Source organism: Protopterus annectens, chromosome 3.part0 (assembly GCF_019279795.1).
Source record: "Protopterus annectens isolate FY-2018-M chromosome 3.part0, PAN1.0, whole genome shotgun sequence".
Taxonomy (NCBI): Eukaryota; Metazoa; Chordata; order Ceratodontiformes; family Protopteridae; genus Protopterus; species Protopterus annectens.
The window spans coordinates 332,001,705-332,025,663 of record NC_056731.1 but is presented as its reverse complement, the minus strand read 5'-3'; the positions used below and the strand labels follow the sequence as shown (position 1 = coordinate 332,025,663).

The 23,959-nt window shown below is 37.5% G+C and overlaps 1 protein-coding gene across 1 annotated transcript in view; it reads right to left on the bottom strand.

The window, feature by feature from the left end:
- Positions 1 to 5,018: 5,018 nt before the first annotated feature.
- Positions 5,019 to 23,959, bottom strand: part of LOC122796369 (receptor activity-modifying protein 3-like) — a 557,028-nt gene continuing 538,087 nt past the window's right edge. The window contains exon 3 of the mRNA XM_044064802.1: positions 5,019 to 5,553. Within this exon, the coding sequence (XP_043920737.1) occupies positions 5,295 to 5,553 (259 nt within the window). The 3' untranslated portion in view covers positions 5,019 to 5,294. The remainder of the gene's footprint in view (positions 5,554 to 23,959) is intronic.

The window sequence follows — 23,959 nt, the reverse complement described above, 5'->3', positions numbered from 1 at the left end:
AATTTTGCCCCTCCTTCCTTCAACAGTCTTCTCACCAAATCTTACCTGGAGGCAAGTGAGCTAACTGATATGGGCTAATTAAAAGAAAAAGAAAAAGAAGGAGAGGGCAGTCATCCTAGGTGACAAGGGGCAGTTTTCTCCTTACAAAAAGGGAGTCAAAGGGCATCATTTTTGCTGACTGCAGTCTAGTGGGTGGAAGGTTTAGGAATGTATGTTGTTTGAAAAGGGTTAGTTTCCATCCCCTGATGTTCTATAATAGGATGAGGGGTTTATCCCCGTCACACCCCATTGGTGTTTGGAGTCTAAGAGTGAACTCCTTCTCTGGCGGGCTGATGTCAGCTTGGGCCCACGTGGCTTCAAGGTATAGACAGCTGGGCTTTTGTGTGACAGCCAAGCTTCCATGATGGCATGGAGTTAAGCTTAATTAGGACTTTCTATAAATGATGGTGCTTTTTATTGATTTAGTCATTAAATGAATTGCTCTAAGGAGGGGTGCACCCCCCTCCCATCAGAAGATAACAGGCAGGATGCTCGGCTGGGTAGGGTTCAAGTAAAAAATTATGATGCTTAACCAGTATGTGCCCTAATACAAAAAAAGTAATTTATAGAATTGGGAGAGCAATGATCCTCTTAGTAGTAAAATCTGGCAACCAAATTGTTAAGGTTAGGGCAACTATATGAGATCATTTCTGTGGAGAATATGGTTTGCTGAAAGTTCAGCCAGAGCTTAATGTCAATAGCTAAAATGAAACTGAGAATCTGTACTGGTGCTGTTGATTATATGAGGAATAATATGCTGATCTTAATAATGAACTATATAGAAAGTGATAGCACAAATTGACGGAGTATTTACTTGAACTTGGAAAGAATGTAACAGGATGACTGAACCAAAAGAAATCCATGAATATTACATGCATGGTAAAAAAATTCCTGTCTAATAAAGTATAGACAAAAATGCACTCAGGTCTTTTGGAGAAGAGCTAGGAGCAAAGGGAGTTTGGGAACAGATTGCACGGTGCTGGATCCTCTACTCCATGCTTGTGCTGGGAATGATAGACAGGTCAAGCATTGGGAATAAGTGTTTAAATTTCAAGCAGAGGGAAGGTACAGGTGTCAGACAGCTGGAAATATAGGTTTACGTTGTTAGGGGAGGTCAACATGCTGAGATAATATAAGCATATGGTAATAATTTAGTCAGGCTTGTTTGCCTTGGATCAATTAGTGCAGTGGAAGGATTTAAGCAAATAAGTGCATGGAGAGGAATTAGTTTCAATCCTCTTTATGTGCTGTAACAGGATGAGAGTTTAACTTCATTGTTTAGTGTGGAGCGTCCAGGAATTGATTCATCTTCCAATAAGTAGATGACCACTAGAACCAATGTGGCTTTAGACAAACTAATGATTCCCATGCATATGGTCAAAGGTCAAATGGGCTTTTATGGGATAGCTGAGCTTCTTCTCTAGGAAGGGATACGGGATGATAAGGATCTTCCATGATCAATGGGAGTTACAATTGATAGATTAAGTACAGTAAGGAAGGGGGTGGAGGAACTGCTACCCTTTCGGTACCCATTTGGAAGGATGGCCTATTGTGGTGGTTTGAAGGCGGTTATGCTTCCCAGCCAGTAAGTGAATGGCCTGCTGGAAAGAAATGAAGAAAAGGATTAGGAAAATCTGTTTTTCCCCTTCCTTTTAAAATCTAGTGGACTTAGCTTTCACTGGGTGCTCCCAAATAGTAAGATCAGAGTGACTGACTGAGGGTAACTTTGTAGTGAATAGAGTCTGCTGAAAGTATAACCAAGGACATCATGCCACTGCCTAACATGAAACTGAGAACATTTCATTGGCTTTTTTTAATCATATGAGAAATAATATACTGATTTTGGTAGTGAACTAGAAGGGAATTGGAAGGCAGAAATTAATTAAAGTATGTCCTTGAATGTAAAGCAATGTATAAAGGTAGGTTAAACCATAACTCAATGAATATTACAGGCATGGTATATAAATTGTCTTGCTTAATATGTACTTGATAATAAACTTAGGTGTAGCAGTGCATTTATTAGCAATGAAACTAGGGGTATGTTTTTCCCCCTATTTCATGAATATAGTAACTCCTTTCAAGACAAAGTCTCTGTATTTCAGCCTGTATGGTCAAGTAAATTAAAGTGAGAGTCATACCCATATACATTTCTTTTGGGTAGAATGTTGCAACTTTAAATTGATAAAAGTTATCATTTTTGAGGTATAGTCTATGTACTTTGAACTTACCCCTCCCACATATCTGCTAACGAGCTGTATGGGGCATTTACTATCCATGTACACTACCTACAGTCTATCCTAAAGCATGTCTTTTCATTTTATTTTTCATTGTTTTTAAATGCTAAAACACAAACTTGACTTAAGAAGCTACCTATGAATTTAGATGGTGTATAAAACATTTACCAAATTTATATCTCTTAGCCAAAGCTATCAATAATCATGTAGGTTTTCTTGCTTAATACACCCATATCTGATAAGATATCCATCCATCCATTCCATCTTGACCCCTTGCTAATACATAGATACTAAGTAATACAGAATGGTAGATCCTGAATCAGAGACATATTATTTATTTTATAACAGTTGTCTACCTGTTGTCACAGAGGTAGTGTACCTTTCTATGTTACCAGCAAGCCTAGTTTGAGAAGTAAGCTACAAAGAGCCATAGTTGGGTCATACAGGACCTAGTGCCATTCCACCATCTGATACTACTGCCTCTAAATTCTAAGTTGAGCAGAAGAAAAAAAGTCCATTCCCCAATATGGCCCACTGAACTCCTCACTTGGGGAGCAAGACAGGTCTTTTTTTGTATGCTGCACACTGCTAACTTGAGGGAAATAAATAAAAAAAGGCTGCTACAGTTTTTAAAAGTAGAAAGTGTTTTTTTAATTAGCAGAAAGTTATGCCACACTAAGTACTGAAGTGATTCAGTCCTGACTGCAAAAGCACTATTTGCATTCATTTCCATATTGACATTCAGAAATGCCAAAATGGAAATAAATGTCTGTACAGCACTACCAGATGGTCAGATCTGTCAACATTGCCCCTAATACCTTGTGTCTGGGGTGGCTACCCCATTTGTCCCACCCTTGCTACACTTTGGGACTAAAGCATCATAGTATTTGCATGGCAGTGGGACTGAATAACCATAGACTAGCTGTTTTACTACAGGGGCAGAATGTGAGGTGTGCCTTTGCAGGGCTAGCTACCCCTTAGTAGAAGTTTGAGGGCAGTAACTTTAATGGTACACTGACACTGCAGAGGGAGCATCATTCACATGGAACACCTTTGTATGTTAAGAAAGACAACACCAACACCTTTTAATGACCACAACCAGAAATGACCTGCCCTAGTATCCAGTCACAAAAAATACAGTAAAGATTGAGTTACAGGGATATTATCAAGTGGGGACTGCTTGGGGAACACAGATATGATGAGTTGATAAAGAGAACTAAAAACCAAACCAGTACCTATGGAGAGAATAAAAGCAAGACGATGGATTGTATGCTCTAGTTCAGAGCCAGGGTGAAGCATGAATCTGTCGCATGAATGTATAGCACTCTTGACATTACCATCTATTTGAGGTCACATTTCTAGAATGCAAATGCAGTGAATGATGATGCATGTCTTCTGCTCATCAGATGCTGCAGGAAGGAGTGAGCCCCCCTAACTTTGTGCTATAACAGGACAACAGAAGGATTATTCAATAATGCAGGCTAGAGTCTCATTACTGTGTAAATAATGTTACTGAAATATCTGTACCCAAACACCTTTTGCTATTAGCATTCTAAAATAATTTCTAGTTGATGGTAAAAAATGGATATTGTTGAAGCAGTGCAAACTTTGCTTGGATGCATATGAAGTGCTGGTTATTGAGAAATGTCAGAAGAAATGGCACAGGAGTAGCTGCAGATCATGATTTTATGTTCTAGTCTTTTATGCAGAAAAATGTGAAGGCATTCTTGATAAGTAATAGCTATTACAGTTTTGAATATCAGCTTTATTTCAGACCCTTCTCACAGTTTGAGTATTGGCAAACACAATGCCAGTGTTCTTGTAGTTCTATACATACAGTTTTATATGAGCAGATGAGGATAGTGCAGAGAATGGTTCCCATGTCACAGTCTTTCTGCACCATTGTAAAGCATCTGAAGTCATTTTTACTTGGACATCAATAGTTAATGAGAATAGTTGCGTTACATAATGATTCAAACAATTGCACAGTTTTCCTACTGGAAGTAGCTCCTTTATTAATCTACTTCACAACTCATAATGTACATGCCTGTTCATGTTTTGATTAGCATCCTTTATTTATGTTGGTGGCACACAGACGGTCTCACTGGAAGTGAGATGAATTCAGCATAGTCATAACAATATTAATTTAAAAAAGCTCCAGGAAATATGGCATAGTTACAGCTCCTTTATATTTTTAGCAGTTTTCTTCAGCCCATTTCCTCCCATTCTTCATTGAGCATTGGAAAATTGTGCTGCATCCTCCCAGGAACATCTTCTGGAGTCCCCTCCTACTTTCAGAATGTCATTTTTAAGGTCTTGTAATACTGGTTGCCTGGCAACTTAACCATTGTCATTCTTCTGCATGATATAAATTGCTCACCAGTTTTACTGACCTGGTAACCTCAGTAGTTTTAAATTTGTGTATAGGTAGCATGCAGTTTATCCTTATCTGATGTCAGTGTAACATATTTATCAAGAAAAGTCACATGACTTTCACTACATAGTTCACAAATTACAATTAATGTATCTTCATAGTTGCAACATCATTGTTCATTTTAGCTTCCTGTAAATATATATATATATATATATATATATATATATATATATGTATGTATATATATATATATATATATATATATATATATATATATATATATATATATATATATATATATATATATATATATATACATATATATATATATATATATATATATATATATATATATATATGTATAAATCTGCTCTTAATAGGAGTCATTCATAGCTGAACAAGTACATTCAGGAAACCACAGAATAAAATTGTTTTGATTTTAATGAAATAACTCCTGATGACTTTAAAGAGAGAACAGTAAGGCCTTTCAAGAAAGCTTAAGGTGGTGACCTTCAACAGTGAATGGCTTTGTTCTTCAGAATATCCTCTGTGATCCTGTTCTCCTGAAACTGCATGGATTACTTGCATGACATGAGGCTGTATTCATGGAGTGGTCATGATTTGTAAAAAGAATCACAGAGGATTTTTTAAACCAATATGTCACTCCTTCTACTGCACCATACAACTAGTGCAATCATTGCAGCAGTTAAAAGCACTGGGATCAATAGGAGGATGCTGAGAATCTTGTCAGGAGGGTCCTCAGGCATAGTTTCTGCAATGTACGTACAGTTTGAAAAAAACTTCTTGTGAATCCCAATAATGAAGCCTTCCACTATAGGGTTCGGCCAAAAGCATCCTGCATAGATAGTTACGTTTTCAGTACATGATGAAAAAAAACTGTACTGCCTACAAAAAAAAAAAGAAAACAATGAAAAACTGTTTCTTGAGCAAATAAGAAACTTCAAACAGTGAAAATAATAAATAAAATAATAATGTAATGAGTACAGCATTTTATAGCAAACAAGTCTGTAAAGGTTTTCTTTCTGACACTGTAAAATGATTGAATATGAGCACATATAAATGTTAGGAAAACTCAGTATAAACAAATAGTTTTATCCACAGCCTCTATTATTTCAGACATCATTTACAGCCTCAACAAGTTAGGATCTCATATGATACTCAGTCTACATGGGAAATAAACTTTATAGATTTTATTGTACATAACAGAAAGATATGGACAAAGTCTTTCATAAGCACAAGGCATTTCCATGAATTCTGGAGGCTTAAACAGTGTACTGAACATACCTCTCAACTGTTTAGTGCAAGAAATCTGGACAAAGACTAAAATAAAAGGGGGGCAAAGGCCCCAAAATAGGGACAGATATTAAATATTGTTCTTCTAAACTTAGAAAGTAACTAGAATAATAGGATTTTTGTTAACATGCATTTTCTTAAGGATATGATGTACAAAACTCAAATGTATGTCATTATTTATTGACTTCAATCTTCATTGATTTTCCAGGAAAGCACACATTTTACAAAGAACAGCCCAAATATATGAGGCCAAAATCTGGACTTTCTGCAAAAATCTGCACAGTTGAGAGGTATGGTACTGAAACAGGCCATATGTTTAAACACAGGTTCTAAGCTTTGCAAATCAGACACCTTAACTGATACACTAGAAGCCATGTGTGCATATCTATTTGGCATGAATATATGTCCTCCAAAGGTAAATGATGCATCTTCTTCATAAACAGCAAACACTTTGACATTACACCCCATTATAACCATTTGAAAGCTACAAAGAATATGTGTAAGCAATACTTAATTTATTACTGAGAACCTGCTCTGTCTGGATGAATCAGTGACACACTGAGTGATGGATCCGGAGTGTAGATAGTTCTATCACTCTTTTTTGTCTTTGGTTCATTCCTGATCTGCTTACAAAATATTCCATTTACAACCTTTATTAAAATGGTTATCCTTTCTTAATCTTCACACATTACTCTTCCAATTAATGTCTTCCCCCTTTTGTTTTAATTTCTACAGTTGGCTGTGCTCCTCTCCTGATGCTTTACAAGTTGTGAATGTTATATATTTCTTCGGGTTCCCTTCAGAAGTTCAAAATACTGAAATCTCGAATTTCAGTATTTCGAGTCCAGGAAGCTGAATCCACATAATAGCAAAAGTTTAGAAGCGTGAAATTCAAAACCTCGAATACCTGAGGTTTTGAATTTCGTGATTCTAAAGTTCCGCTGTGGTCATGTAAGTGTGTGTGTGTGTGTGTGTGTGTGTGTGTGTGTGTGTGTGTGTGTGTGTGTGTGTGTGTGTGTTTGGGTAGGGGCTGTGGTGTGTGTCAAGTGTTTTTTTGCTGTGATGTGTGTGTGTGAGGAGAATGTAGCTTGTGCGGTGGTGTTTTGTATGTGTTTGTATGCAGTGCAACCTCGGAGTGAGAATATTTATGTAGGGGGGTGTGGGGGTGCAGGGGGTCTTGCCCCACTGATTTCATGTTGTAGAGTGATTGTGTGTGTTTGTGTGGTGGATGGTGTGTGTGTGTGTGTGTGTGTGTGTGTGTGTGTGTGTGTGTGTGTGTGTGTGTGTGTGTGTGTGTGTGTGTGTGTGTGTGTGTGTGTGTGTGTGTGTGTGTGTGTGTGTGTAGTAAAACTGCAAAATTCAAAACCTCCGGTATTCAGGTTTTGAATTTCGTGGTTTTTAGTTTTCGTTGTTTTGTGGATTTAGCTTCTTGGGGGTCGAGATACTGAAATTCGAGACTTCAGTATTTCTAGCTTCTGAAGTGAATCCATTTCTTCATAACGAACTACCTGCATATTTGCTTCACATAAAGGAACATTTTTTCATATTGGAAGTTTTGATGTATTTCTTCATTATATAACCTCTTTGTTTACTGCTGATTCCCTTACAATTTCCTTTTTAAAGCTATCCATGCTGAAGTTTAGTCCTTTCATATATGACTGACTTAAATCTATGGCTAAGGTGGTGATATTTCATTTCTTCCCACATACTGGTTTCCAAATGTGAGGTTTCTGTTTTAGTTCAGTAAAAGGATAACAGACCTAGATATTTTCTTTCATAAAAGTTCCGTTAACTGTCGTGGAATAAACCCCTGGACAGCAGTTACAAAGTGTCATTACTGATGGCAGCTACCATAAACAAGTTCCACGTAACATTTGTTTTCTTTATGTCACCAATTATAAATCTCTCTTTTTGTCAACCTAATAACTACATTATTTTCCATTTTCTCACTACCAGAAAGGATCTGTTTATAACCAATGTGTTAACTGTGCCATTAGCTACAGGTCCTAATGGGATGTATATTGTTTGCTTTTCTCTATATATAGCGTTTTCTACAGATTAGATCACTTTCTTTTATGAGAACTACTTTGATACATTGTCAGATACCCTTGGCCTGTCCTGAATATTATCTATGTTTAAAAGAATTGCCTTCCTTTGGCAGCATTCTGGGCCAAGTTACCTAAGTTACCATTGTCTCCATAACTGCCATAGTATGAAACACTGTTGATCCACTAAAGGTATCAGATACTAAACTAGGTCCTGCATATTACAAAACTGCAAATACCTTTTGAATAGTACATGTATTCAGTAGTGTAGATATGGTGGGGTGAAGGGGCAATTGCCCAGGGTGCAAAGTGTTAGGGGGAGAGATTGAGAGGCTAGCTGTGCCAATTTGTTTTTAGTTTTATTCTGGCAAGTCATTGATGGCTTCTTGCACTGCAATGAGACGGTCCCCCCTGTTCTAACCACCTTGATAAATTCCTCAGTGACTTACTAAGACTGAGTCTCAAACCCAGATTCATTGGAATCTGTTCTCTCTTGTGTCCCTTTCCAAAATCCATAATTCCATTGGTGACTGAGTCTGTAATCACCAAAATCTTTTCATTTCCTTTCCTATACATGCTGTTCTCAAACATTTCCATTGTTCCATCCCTTTTGTCCTTCTCCTCAGAGTGTCCCACGGTGTCCACATCCCCTTCTCTCCTTGTGGTGTTGGCCTATGCATAGCCATCTCAGGCTCTGTCTGTCCTTTATCATGTTACTGGTATCTGCACCTGTCCTTTTACTTTAGCTTTGTTCTCCTTGTTTTGTCTTTCATGGCTACATCTTCCCCCTCCCATTCATGTTACTTTATGCCACGCCGCTCGCTTGTGCTTCTCTTACAGCCACTGTCCATGTTCATATAGGGTCATAGATTGTTAATAGGCATGCAGTCCAGCAGGCCAAACCACCATCTGGTTAAGTAACTTGCTCAGTATCATACAGTAAACAAACGAAAGTGGAAGCATTGAAGCATTCAAACTGTACACCTTGATACAGGCAGCAGCTCATTAACAGGTCAAAGTTTTAGTTCTCAGCACTAAGCGTTTTTTTGTCTTTATACCTCAACTTTTTCCCACCCCATTCCACCTGCCAGCCTCCTTTTTACCCTCTCTCTAGTCCCAGACTTTTTTCTTTCCTTACAAGGCAGTTCAGTACCATTTCCAGCTCAGCACCATTTCTTGTTCCTGCTTTTACATGAACCTAACCTCTTCTCCTGCGCTCCCAACAACCATTGCCATACCAAACTCCCTGAACCAAACTCAAGCCACACACATTGAGTGCATCACTAATCTCAAGTGCACTTGTCCTCCGTAGTCCATCCAGGTGCTTTCATGCTCACCCATTCTAAGGTTCTTTTTCATGTGGTGGCTTTGCCACTTTCATTACAATGCCAATGCTCAGGCATCACAGCATTCAAACAAATACAGACAGCTCAGATGTTACCTCTGTTTAGAGATAAGCGAAGTTTCTTAGCTATAGCAGCTTTCTCTAACACTGCCACACAGAAATAAAAAAAAAGTCACAAAGGCTCAGTGCACAAGTCTTTATGTAGTTTTATGTAGCACTGTCTTTCAGCTGTACAATTCCATAACAGAAAATGTATTTTTATGTTTGCTAAAAAAAGACATGCCATCATGCAAAAGAACTGTTGTAGTTTTCATAAGCTGTATACTACATATCTTTCATACAGATTTAGCAGTGAATGTGCATGCAGTGCTGAATTCCCTATGGTACTGTGCAATAACATCAGGATTCCAGACTGGAAATGTGGATATCTGAGCTGTTTCATATCATATGTTTCATATACAAAGTTTTAGAGTGAGTATTCAGAAAGGAAAAATAATGCATTGTTAGAAAATGACATCACTGCTATAGTGTTATGCTGTTTCCTCTTTCCAGACATTCTGAGGAGGAGTGCAGCAGCAAGAAATGTGACACAGGTAATGAATGCTGTAGGGTTTCCTGCAAAAAAGGAATTATACAGTATATTCAGTGCATGTTGAGAGAAAATTGTTTTACAGTTCCCAGGCACCAATGCAGAGGAATATTTCAGACTAAATAAAGACTTTGATTCAACATCTAAGAATGGCATCAGAGAGTTGACCAAAACAGCCAGATGTGAGTTGTAGCCAGTAGACACTCATACCAGGGCAAAGGAATATGTTTTAGCTGCTACTGTGCTGACTCCAAGAAGAGGCTGGGTGCATAGAAGGATCAGGGCATATAGTTATTTATGTATGCTTTCTTGAGCAGGTAAGTTCCATTAAGTCAGTTGCCTCTTTCCAGAGGAGATTCAAGGCGGTATTTATACTAGTTAGGGGAAATTTGGCCAGGGCACTGGCGAACTTCCCCTAATCTTTTCCTCTAGGTGACATCATTGGTCTGTAACCAGCGGAAAGATGGAGGAGAACGCTTAATGCAGAATGAAGGAGAATGTTACTGGAGAAATGGCAGATTGCAGTATGCAGATGTGCAGTGAACAAAATTAAAGTTATGATGGTTTAGAAAGGAGGTCCGTAAACTGAAAAAATTGTTGCAAACGATAGAGGTAAATGAACCAGATAATGAATCAGCAGTTTCTAATGTGCAAATATGCACTGTTGCTGAAACTGAGAGTATTGTTGGAAGTGCTTCTATGCAGGAATCTGCTGATGCTGAAACTGAGACTATTACTGACGTGCTTCTGTGCAGGAATCTGCTGATGCTGAAGATGAGGCTGCTTTTGGTGATGCAGACTATCCAGAAAATATAACAGGCAATCAGAGCAATGAAAAAACTAAAGAAGTGACTGTGCAACAAAACATTCTGGATTATAATGACTTGGTTGTTTTGAGGGCTGCACAGAAGCAAGAAATACTGACCTGAGACATTCATATGTTCAGGCTGTGAGCCTTGTTCTGCCATGTAATTACTTAATGTTGTTGTTGTTGTTGCGTCTTTTGGCTTTTCCCGGTTAGGGGTCGCCACAGCGGAACTCTGGTCCGCTAATGATTGGCAGTTGATTTTTATGTGCTGAGTTGCCAGGCCAGCCCTAACACACAACCTTCAATGAAGGTACGCCCATTCACGCATGTCTCCATGCAGAAGACGCTCTAGCTGAGAGTCGAACCGGTCAGCGTCTTACTGTGAGGCGACAACGCTACCACAGCTTAATGCAAAATACAAAAGAAAAGAGACTAGTTGTGAGAATATTGCAAAGAAAATGAAATAATATAGACTGGTATTTTGCTTGGGACATTGTTGTGCCTTTAGGTTTCAGGCAGCTATGATACATTTAGGAGTTGAAACTTTTTGTGTAATAACATCTCAAAACTGTGCAGTAGCAAAAATGTTTGTAAAACTGTGTGATGCTTAAACATTTTGTGTGCGCTAGTAGAATAATGTGTCTCCTTGCAAGAACTTTTACAAAATTAATCTATCAGAGCAATTTAGAACTGCTGATATTGAACAAATGGACTTAAGAATGCATTTTAGGAAATGTCATACTGTGCATTCAATAAAAAAAATAAATAAATATTTAAAATATATATATATCTATATCTATATATATATATATATATATATATATATATATATATATATATATATATATATATATATATATAGCTATAGATATAGATACAGATATATATGGATATACTTTAAATTCTCAAAAAGCCAAAACCTCAAGTTGCTAAAAGGTGAGATGGAATCGACGGACATTTGTATTCACGAACATCCAGATTGTCGTAAGTTTTCGCTGCAAAAAGAATCAGTTGGCCAGTGTGGTGAACTTTGTCCTTTCCTCCACTGTTGTGTGTAGTGTGATCTTGGAGATGGTATATTTAGTTGGGGAGTGTGGGGGATGTGGGGGTCAAAGCCCACAACTTGGGTGGGTTTTATTTGCTTCGCTTTGTTTTTTTAAGTTTTGCTGGCCTATTGTTTACTTACCACAGGAAAATGTCCTATGCAAATATGAAAAACCAGTGTCCATAAAAGTTATTTAATTATCTTCCTTTTTGGTGTTGTTTTTGGAAAAATTACTATGATCTGAACATTCATGAATATAAACTTTTGTTGTTTTGTGTACTATTCAGTGAATCAAAGTATACACAATGAAATGACACATGCCATTCCTGGTTTGACTGTTCAGTGTTATTAGAGCAGGAATGGAGTGTATATGAAGACACAGCAATAAATACTATGGTTAGAGTAAAAATGAGGAAGGGGTGATTGAGTAATAAGGAGGAAAGACAAGAAGTGCTATGGGATGAATAAGTTGAAGGAGGTCTGAGTAAGGAAAAGTACTGCGTGTGCAGAAAGTGACATGGAGGAGTAGGAAGGGGAACGTGTACACTCCATTCTCAAACATAATAAATATGAAGCATTACAAAAGGATGTACAGGAAGGAAGGAAGGAAGGAAGGGAGAATATAAATAAATAAATAAATAAGCAACAGATCCTTCATTGGTGATGGTATCAGTGCTTCAGGGATCATATTACAATTAGTAAAGGAATCATCATTCTCCATTTAAATTGCATGCTGTTATCTGCCATGCCTCAAACAAAATTATGAATCATCTTCAAATTTTAACAAGTAGAATCTTGAATCAGATTTAGCAGGAGAAGGATGGGTCCAAAAGGAAAAGTGACAGAGAAAAAGTTCATGTTGCTATGCATTTTGTTTTCTTCAAACTCCAGTTCATGTAGTTTGTTTGGTACTTTTTCAGACCATAAATTGAAAATTACACCAAATGCTAATAATATGTGGTCCAGTCTTAATGGAACTTCCAATTTCACACATCGTCCTCACAAAAAAAAAAAAAAAAAAAAAAGAAAGCCAGCTACATCAAGTCATTGTGCGTTCTTAATTCTAGCAATAGCAATATGGAACCGTATCCCTGCAGTGATGACGTGCACAGCAGACCTCAAAAACTTTGGTAAGATAGTCTTCATGTTTTCAAATTTCAGGACCTACTAAAATACAAATGTTACAATTGTGCAACTTGAATTTCTCAGCCTATTTTATCTGACATCAGTATAATAGATGAACTACAAACTCATCAGGTGATTATTTTTTCCATGTGCCATTGTTATAATATCAGATTATTGTGTAATGACAATATTACTGTCATTCTTGTAACTGAATGACCTTGTTGGTAAGGGTTTACTATTATTTTATTGAAGTGGACTCAAACAAATTCACTTTGTCCGAAGTCTGACACCCAAATGTTGAAAATGTTGAACTCCGTTTTTTCCAAAGTACAAATCTCGCCCCTATCTCGACCCATGTTAACACTTGTTCCTAGGTCAAATTCAGAATGTATTTCAGCTATATCGGAATTCGACAATGTGGCATTTCATGGATGTGAGTCAATGATACAATCATTTGACCAAGTTCACTTCAATAAAATGATAGTAAACCATTGATAACAGCAGTTATTGTTTCCTTGAGTGTCACCAATAATATCAAGCAGTCAAGGGTGCCCGCAGGCAGGTTCAAGGGGGTGCACATGCACCCTTCTGGATCAGAGCTGGTTCCAGCAATAAGCCCACTGCCTGGCTGGCAAATTAATTTTCTTTTAATTTAAAAAAAGTATGTTTTTTTAAGGGAATTCTTCTTTAAGAATGTCCTATGCTTCCAGTTGCACAGATGCAGAGGACAAAAACAGGTCACAAAACACCTGTTGCTTCTGTGTGAACAATTGTTTACATCTTCATCTTCTGTGCAGCACTAGTTTGAATTCCAGAAGACATTTGGACTGCGGAAGAATAGACAAGGAGGTAGGTAAAGGTAGATATGTGTGTGTGTGTGTGTGTGTGTGTGTGTGTGTGTGTGTGTGTGTGTGTGTGTGTGTGTGTGTGTGTGTGTGTGTGTGTGTGTGTGTGTAAGTAAGAAGTAGGTAGGCCTGTGTGTTTGTGCATGTGTGCAAGAAGTAGGTAGGTAAAAGTAGGTGTGTGTGTGTGTGTGTGTGTGTGTGTGTGTGTGTGTGTGTGTGTGTGTGTGTGTGTGTGTGTGTGTGTGTGTGTGTAAGTAAGAAGTAGGTAGGCCTGTGTGTGTGTATGTGTGTAAGAAGTAGGTAGGTTAAAGTATGTGTGTGTGTGTGTGTGTGTGTGTGTGTGTGTGTGTGTGTGTGTGTGTGTCCACATATGTGTATATTAACCTATCTCTGAGGGTTAAAATGTTGTGATAAACAACTTTATACAAATTACCTTTTTCTAAGGCTCACTGCAACACTTTAGAAGACAGCAGTCATTTGCTGCTTTATTTTATATACACCTATTAATACGTATCTTTGTTAAGAATGAGGTGGGGGGTTCATACCTCACAATTGTCCAGATTTTTGCGTTATATTTACAGTTTGTTTCTCATAAAATTGTGTTTTTCTGGAAAATCACTGAGGACTGAAGTCAGAAAATAATGACAGACATTTCAGATTTAGACTTCAAATCCTTCAGAAAATGCATAGTAATGCAAACCTTGTTCTATCAACTATCTAAGGATGTAGGGGGATGTACATGTGTGTCATACCTCTCAGCTGTATAGATTTTCACAAAATGTCCAGATTTTTGCCTTATATATTTGGCCTGTTCCTCATAAAATTTATATTGTGTTTTTTTGACAAATCACTAGGATGAGCTAAAGATTAACATTACTAAATCATGACATGCATTTGAGTTTCAGACTTCATATCCTTCAAAAATGCATTCAGACACAATCCTGTTATTCTAGCAATGTTCTAAATTTATAAGAGCAATATTTAAATGTGTCCCTAGTTTTGCCCCACCCCCATTATGACAGGCTTAGTCCAGATTTCTTGTGCTAAGAGATTGAGAGGTATGGTGTATGTGTGCGTGTGTGTGTGTGTGTGTGTGTGTGTGTGTGTGTGTGTGTGTGTGTGTGTGTGTGTGTGTGTGTGTATAAGAGGGAGGTAGCATACCCCTCCGCTTTCCAGGTTTTTGCGGAATGTCCAGATTTGTGCCCCATATTTGTGTCTGTATCTCCTAAAAAGGATTGAAGTTGCTAAATAATATAGACATTTGAGTTTTAGTCTTCATATCCTTTAGAAAAATGCACACTAACACAAACCTGTTACTCTAGCAATTTTCTAAGTTCATGAAAGAAATATTTATAATCTATCCCTATTTATTTTAGGCTTTGTCCAGATTTCTTGTACTAAGAGACTGAGGTTTATGTGCATGTGTGTGAGAGAGACTGAAATGCCCTAATTAGAGTTAACAGATGAAATTTATTTTCAAGTGCATTTTCAAGGAATTGTGAGCTTCAAGGGAAGACAAGTTTACTGCTGCTCATGCTACGTCTACTTAAAAGTGCAACTGTTCTGTTTAGCAAATGATATCACTATTGTGGTACAGAATTTTAAAGCAGTGTTAGTAGCACAGCAGGTACCATACTTGCATTTTGATGTAGAGGGTTGTAGATTCTACTCCCACAGCATGTAGATTTGTATTTTAAGGGGGTTGGGTGCTATAGTCCTGAGTATGTCCTCCTTTGGGTGAGATGCCTAGTAACTATGAACCTGTTTTTCAGTTTGCCATCCATTCCCTATTGCAATATGCCACCTTACCATTTTTTAATGTAACATAGGCAATTTATTCTTCAAGGGCAGCAGGCACTGAATTTGTAGATGTAACACTAAAGTATAAAGTTATTTTCTAGCAGCAACCTCTTCATTTGTTTCAGAGCTGTTTAATCTGGAATTATTCAGATAACTTTTACTCCTGCAGAGATTGTGCATATCAACTAATATTGGTAGATTGTAATGACAGAAGTTTGAGTGGCCTTTTATGGTTGAAATGTTCTGACTTCGGCAGCTTTGTCATTATTAGTTGATATGTTTTGTTTCATTGGTTCCTGGAAAAATTTTTAAAGCTATAAATTTAAATCATGCTCTAACAAGTGGTGCTGTATTATACAAGGGATATAATTTAATTATTATATATTGTAATTAAATATAATCAGGAAGGTGAATCAAAGAAATTTGGCATGGTTCTAAAAATGTGCGCAAGGGGCCAATGATTTGAAAACTTCCCAAAGATAAACTTAACCCACCGCTGGCCAGATGAATTTTCTTTGAATGTGGGTTTCAATGCTGTTTCAGTGAATGTGAGTTTCTAAAGCAGAGAAGTTTTAATGCTAAGCCTGTTTTCATTGTAAGACTGTATCACTTTGTTTAGCAAATGTCTATTAGTGTTTATGCTATAACATTTGAAATAAAAGTTGTAAATTAAATACAAATATCTGATCTCACTAGTACCAATCACTGTGCTATAATTAATATGGCACTAGTACAAAGCAGTGTGTTATCATTAATACTACACTCATATGAAGCAGTGCATTATTATTAATACCACACTGCTGCTAAGCAGTGTGCAATCAAGAGTGCCACACTAGTTTCAAGTGCTGTGTTATCATTAATACTGCACTAGTACCAAACAGTGTGTTATCATTATACCACAATAACAGAAGCAGTGTGGTATCATTAATACTAAACTAGTACCAAGCAGGTTGTTATCAATAATACCATATTAGTATAATGTAGTGTGTCATCATTAATACTGCACTGGTATGAAACAATGTGTTATCATTAATACCAAATAGTGCCAAGCAGTGTGGTATATTAATACCATACTAGTACCAAAAAGATTATTAGCATCAATACCAAAGTAGTCCCAAGCAGTGTGTAATACTACAATAGTAGCAAGCAGTGTGATATCATGAATACCACACTGGTATGAAACAGTACATTATCATTAATACCACACTGGTACCAAGCAGTGTGTGATCATTGGTATCACACCAGTATCAAGTGTTGTATTATCATTAATACTGCACTAGTACCAGTGTGTTATCATTAATACCACAATAATATAGTGTGTTATCCTTAATACTATGCTACTACTAGTGTATTATCATTAATACCACACTAGTACCAAGCAGTGTTCTATCATTAATACCACATTGGCATCAAGTGCTGCCACACTAATACCAATCAGTGTAATATCATTAATACCACACTAGTGTCAAGCTGAGTGTTATCATTAATACCACACTAATACCAAGCAGTGTGTGCATTATTATACCACACTAGTAACAAACAGTGTTTGGTGAGGTTGGCATAAAGGTTAATGTGTTTACCTCACAGACACAAGGTACAGGGTTTGAGTCTCACCTTTGAAAGTGAAAATGGCTAGGCTTAAAATGGACCAAAAGGGCAGACAGGTCTAGTACATACCAATGTGTTATCATTAATACTACACTAGTGCCAGCCACTGTGTTATCATTAATTTCACACTAACACCAAGCAGTGTGCTAACATTAATACCCCATAAGAATTAAGTGTTGTGTTATCATTAATATCACACTAGAACAAGCACTGTGTTATCATTAATACCACACTAGTATCAAACAGTGTCCTATCATTAATACGACATTAGTGTCAAGTGCTGTGTTATTAATAATAGCACATCATTATCAAGCAGTGTATTATCACTAATACTACACTAGTACCAAGATGAGTGCTATCCTTAATACCACATTAATACCACACAGTGTGTTATCATTAATAGCACACTAGTACCAAATACTGTGCTATCATTAATACCACACTAGTACCATGCAGTGTGTTATCATTAAAACCACACTAGTACCATGCAGTGTGTTATCATTAAAACCACACTAGTACCAAGCAATGTGTTATCATTAATATCACACAGATACTAAACAGCGTTTTATCATGAATACCACACTAGTACCGAGCAGTGTGCAGTCATTAATACCACATTAGTATCAAGCAGTGTATTATCATTAGTACCACACTAGTGCCAAGCTGAGTGTTAGCTTAGTATGGTATCATTAATACTAAATTAATATCATGCAGTGTGCTAACATTAGTACCACGCTAGTACCAAGGAGTGTGTCATTAATACCACACTAGTATCAAGCAGTGTGTTATAACTGATTTCACATTAATATCAAACACTGTTTTTATTAATACTATACTAGTACCAAGCAGTGTATTATCATTAGTACCACACTAGTGCCAAGCTGAGTGCTATTATTAATATCACACTAATACCAAGCAGTTTGTTTTCATTACTACAGTAGTACCAGGCAGTGTGTTATCATTAATACCACAGTAGTACCAGGCAGTGTGTTATCATTAATAGTGTACTAGTATCAAGCAGTGTGTTATCATTAATACCATAATGGTACCAAACAGTGTGCTATCATTAATGACATAATACTACCAAGTAGTGTGTTATCATTAATACCACACTAATACCACTCAGTATGGTATCATTAATACTAAATTAATATCATGCAGTGTGCTAACATCAGTACAACGCTAGTACCAAGGAGTGTGTCATTAATACCACACTAGTATCAAGCAGTGTGTTATAATTGATATCACATTAATATCAAACACTGTTTTTATTAATACTATACTTGTACCAAGCAGTGTATTATCATTAATACCACACTAGTTCCAAGCTGTTATCATTAATACTACACTAATACCAAGCAGAATGATTAATTAATACTACACTAGTACCAATCAGTGTGGTGTCATTAATACCCAAGTAGTACCTAACAAGTGTGTTATCATTAATACCACACTAGTATGAAGCAGTGTGCTATCATTAATACTATACTAGTACCAAGCAGTGTGTCATCATTAGCACTACACTAATATCAAGCAATGTGTTATCATTAATACCACACTAGTACCAAGCAGTGTGCTTTCTTTAATATCACACTAGTGCCAAGAAAAGTGTTATCACCACACTAATACGAATCAGGACATTATCATTAGTCTCACACTAGTGCCAAGCAGAGTGTTATCATTAACACCATACTGGCACCAAGCAGAGTACTCTCATTAATCCCATACTAGTGCCAAACAGACTGTTATCATTAATGCCACATTAGTAGCAAGCTCTGAGTGTTACCATTAATACCATATTAACAGCAAACATAACTCCAACTCCAAAAAAACTTGCTCTCTGTTTAAATGACTTACTCCTGTAAAAGGTTTATCCATAAAGCAAGAGAAGTTTTTTGGAATTGTGCCCCACATCAGTGCTGACTGCTACTTAATATCAAAATATTTTTGTATGTCACATGTTGATTTTAATATTAATTATATTGCTGCGTTTTACCATTATCATGTCTGCTTTGTAATTTAATTAACAGGGCTGTGTACTGTTTCATCTGATATTCTGTTTAATCCATATTTCAGAGAATAAAAAATGTTGTTATTGCACATATTTCAATATATTACAGTGTTTATATTCTGCTCTTATCCTATAATGCCATTTGTTAAAATATGTTACCCATACAGGAAGGAGAGTTTTATAACACTGTAATCTCACAGACCAAGTAACAAGGCCTTGGGCTTAACATGTGATAAATTGGAGCTGCCAGCAGAACAGAAGGCTTTTTTTATTAACAAGAATCTCAGATTTGAAATTATGTTAAGTATTATTAGATTACTATTTAATTCAACCCATAATGAAATATAAAACAAGAATGTCACACAAATGTGAAACAAAAGTGGTGTCCATAGCATTAAAAAATAGCATGCTTCCTTACTTCATGTGCCCCTAAAACTTTAGCAGTTACTTTAATTAATTGAATAATCAAATTACATACACTTATAAAACACTATCTGATATAACAGGTACCAGGAAACTCTTCTTGAGGTGTTTATAAACAATTTTGACCTCTTGACCTTTGCTGTCATGGTCAGAATTATTCCACATACACCACATAACTCATGTTTCATTATTAAACATTGTTAACTACAGAGAGATTAAATTGATCAGTCATAGCACGAAGTTATGGGAAAGAGTAGTGGAAGCTAGGTTAAGAAGGGAGGTGATAATTAATGATCAGCAGTATGGTTTCATGCCAGGAAAGAGCACCACAGATGCGATGTTTGCTCTGAGAGTGCTGACGGAGAAGTACAGAGAAGGTCAGAAGGAGTTGCATTGTGTCTTTGTGGATTTAGAGAAAGCATATGACAGGGTGCCTAGACAGGAGTTGTGGTATTGTATGAGGAAGTCGGGAGTGCCAGAGAAGTATGTAAGTGTGGTGCAGGATATGTATGAGGGTAGTGTGACAGCGGTGAGGTCTTCGGTGGGTGTGACGGATTCATTTAAGGTGGAGGTGGGATTACATCAAGGATCAGCTCTGAGCCCTTTCTTATTTGCAATGGTGATGGACAGGTTGACAGACGAGATCAGACAGGAGTCCCCATGGATTATGATGTTTGCAGATGACATTGTGATCTGTAGTGAGAGTAGGGAACAGGTGGAGGAGACCCTGGAGGGATGGAGATATGCTCTAGAGAGAAGAGGAATGAAGGTCAGCAAGACTAAGACAGAATATATGTGTGTGAATGAGAGAGAGGATAGAGGAATGGTGAGGATACAGGGAGTAGAGGTGGTGAAGGTGGATGAGTTTAAATACTTGGGATCAACAGTTCAGAGTAATGGTGAGTGTGGAAGAGAGGTGAAGAAGAGAGTACAGGCAAGATGGAGTGGATGGAGAAGAGTGTCAGGAGTTATTTGTGACAGACGAGTACCAGTAACAGTGAAAGGGAAAGTCTACAAGAGGGTAGTGAGACCAGCTATGTTATATTGGTTGGAGACAGTGGCATTGACAAAAAGGCAGGAGTCAGAGCTTGACGTGGCAGAGTTGATGATGTTAAGATTTGCACTGGGTGTGACAAAGATGGACAGGATTAGGAATAAGTATATTAGAGGGTCAGCCCAAGATGGAAGGTTTGGAGACAAAGCCAGTGAGGCAAGATTACACTGGTTTGGACATGTGCTGAGGAGGGATGCAGAGTATATTGCAAAAAGATGCTAAGGATGAAGCTGCCAGGTAACAGGAAAAGAGGAAGACCTAAGATAAGGTTTATGGATGCAGTGAGAGAGAACATGCAGGCGGTTGGTGTGACAGAGCAAGATGCAGAGGACAGGAAGGAAAACTTATGAAAATGACCCTGTTGCAGTTTGTGAGATCTTTACAATATGGTAGCCCTACACATCCTCATCTTTGTACCGAGATAAAGCAGTAATGCAGTGTATCATAAAGGATTAAGGGATAATTCTCCCTAGTTCCAGGATTCAGCTACTGATTAACAGAGCAGACCAGTAGCTTCACTCACAACAGAAATCCATCCTCAACCCTTTTCCCATTTTGCAAATGGGGTCAGGGTTTCACTTCAGCAGTGACAATCATCTTGAGCCACGTTTTACATGATCAGGTGGTCAGCCCCATCATGGTAGTCCATTTGTACTACTCACTCGCACACACACTCTCACCTACAGCCAATTTAGAGTGTCCAACCCACCTACTGCATGTCTTTGGAATGTGGAAGGAAAGCAGACCACCTGGAGAGAAACCCATGTGACTGCAGGGAAGACATGCAGACTCTGCAAATGTCACTCACAACAGAAATCTATCATAAGAAAACTTTAGTAAAAGCCTATGTTGTTACAAAATGCCTATCAATCTTCCACCATAGCTAGATGTCACATGGTAAAAAAAATTTTTTTTTTTGAAAACTTTCATGACAAAACTAAATGATTTTGGAACAATAATAGTTTCTCAGGTGTACAGTATGTGCTAACTCAAGTGCATTTTTTGTTACATAAAATTATATAGACTTGCTAGAGAAATGTCTAGTGTGAAGTGTTTTTCCACACAATTTTGGAATTTTTAAATTGCCTAAAATATATGGGCTCCATTCCATTGTTCGAGTGTGTGTTTGGCTGACAGCTGTTAGTCAACCCTTTATGATCAGCTTAACAGCTGGTTGACAGGTGTCTAAGATTGAATAATTCCTGGGGTTAGGGAAAATGCCCCTGCCCCATGTTTTTGTAATATCAGAGTTACTATATTTAACTAGAAAGGAGTGTGGGGGTAGAATGCATAGTTTCTTCTTAGCATATGCATTTTTAATGTAAATACATTGATATTTAATGTATGTATATATATATATATATATATATATATATATATATATATATATATATATATATAGGTTTACCAGCATGTAATCGAACATAAACAGTTTGAATGGTGTTATAACTGAATAATATAACCGGAAATCACAATTCCGATTTTCCGAAATGTCAAAAACTGTATTTGCGGATGTCGAATTTGACATATTTGATGTGCAGAGTCCAACCGACAGAATACAAGTATGCAGGGTATAGTTATCCATCCAAAACGTATGAAAAGGTGTACTTAAGATCTCCAACACCAGCGGTATACTCGAATATTGATATCCACTTTATTTAAATACTTCTGCTGTGACACAAAATATCCTCAACCATAAACCTCAATGTACATGCACAGTTACTCTTCCATGTGATAATAATAAGTTGTGAATTCACATCAAAACATTGTCCCCTAACAAAGGTATAGTTGTACTAACAGTTAGAATGAACATAGTTGTGCTGCGAGTGTTACAAAGCCGTGAGAAGTCATTCCATCACGTTTTAACAAGAGCTTATGGAATGCCTGCTCCTTATCCTGTAGCCTGCATCGCTTAGGGGATGCTGGTAGACATGACGTATGTCTGCTCTAAGATCCTCAATGTTGTTTTGCTCTAGTTGGATGGCATGTAAGATGTCCAGTAGGTATAGGGTCTGCTTACCCATGAGACTATGTAGACATCTATGCTATCCTTCAACTACGTTTTGTGTCTTGGGATACCCTAATGTACTTGTATCATGCTGATTCCAGAAAGGTATGTCAAACAGGGGCGGATGCCTTTCAGATGTGATGCCCCTCATACCATATATCCATGGTCTGCCTATGAGGTAATTTTCCTTAAAGAAGTTACACAACCCCTGTCCACAAGCTGGCATATCCCTCTCTATGTCTGCAAATGTCTCACCAATGTGTGTGGGTGTTACAAACCCCAGGGCAGGTATCTGCTTGCACAGACTATTAAAAGTACAACTACTGTCAAATTCCTTCACCAGATGAAGGCGCTGTATCTGCTGCCACACGATTTGACACAGATGAAACCAGCAACCCTTACAAACACTGTCTGGCAGGTTGGCCTGTATAGCATTCACAGCACCATGCTCAGAGTCGGACACTACCATACGGGGCTTAAGCTCCAAATCAAATTTGCCACATAAACAAATGACAACACTCCAAAAGCGATTGTAACACACTTCAGTTTTGCTTGGTAATATGCCATACACTACAGGTATTACCTTCTTTGTTTCAGTGTGATCTAACTGACAGTGAATTGAGTACACCTGCCAACACTCTCTCGTACTGATTGGGAAAGTACCATCCACCAGAATGTATTCAGAAGTACATAACACCCTCAGATTATCCTCAGTGGTTAACACAACTAACTGTACATCATCACTACATAGGCCATGTTCAACTATAAATGATCCATTCTTTATAGGCAACGTCTGTATTTACATCAGAGAGTGAACCCATATCCTTAAATAGTGCTGCCTTCTTCTTATATCTCAACCTCCTTACTGTTGCATGCAGTGCTTTTGTATTAGGCAGTTCATTTACCACATCTGTGGAGGTGGTGTATAATACCTCTGATACTATTTTACAGGGGTCCTCTATGGACTGTTGGGCACGTTTCTATATTTGCTCTCACACTCTACTGACTTCAGATTGTAAGGGATCCGGACCATGAATGTGACCTGTACTTCACTGTAGCCTATGTCCATCTACACTAATTTCTGTCACACAACGTCCCTTACATTTATCCCTTTGTTTCTTCACACAGCACCAATAGTGCTTTGCGTCAACACATTTTTCAAGATGATACTTATACCCATCAATGTAAAACATTTCCTTTTGTTTTTGGCTTCTTTCAGTAGTATAGTTACATCCAATGCTCCCTGGAGCGTACTGCTCACTATCTGCAGTTGCCATCTGTAAACACAGTTG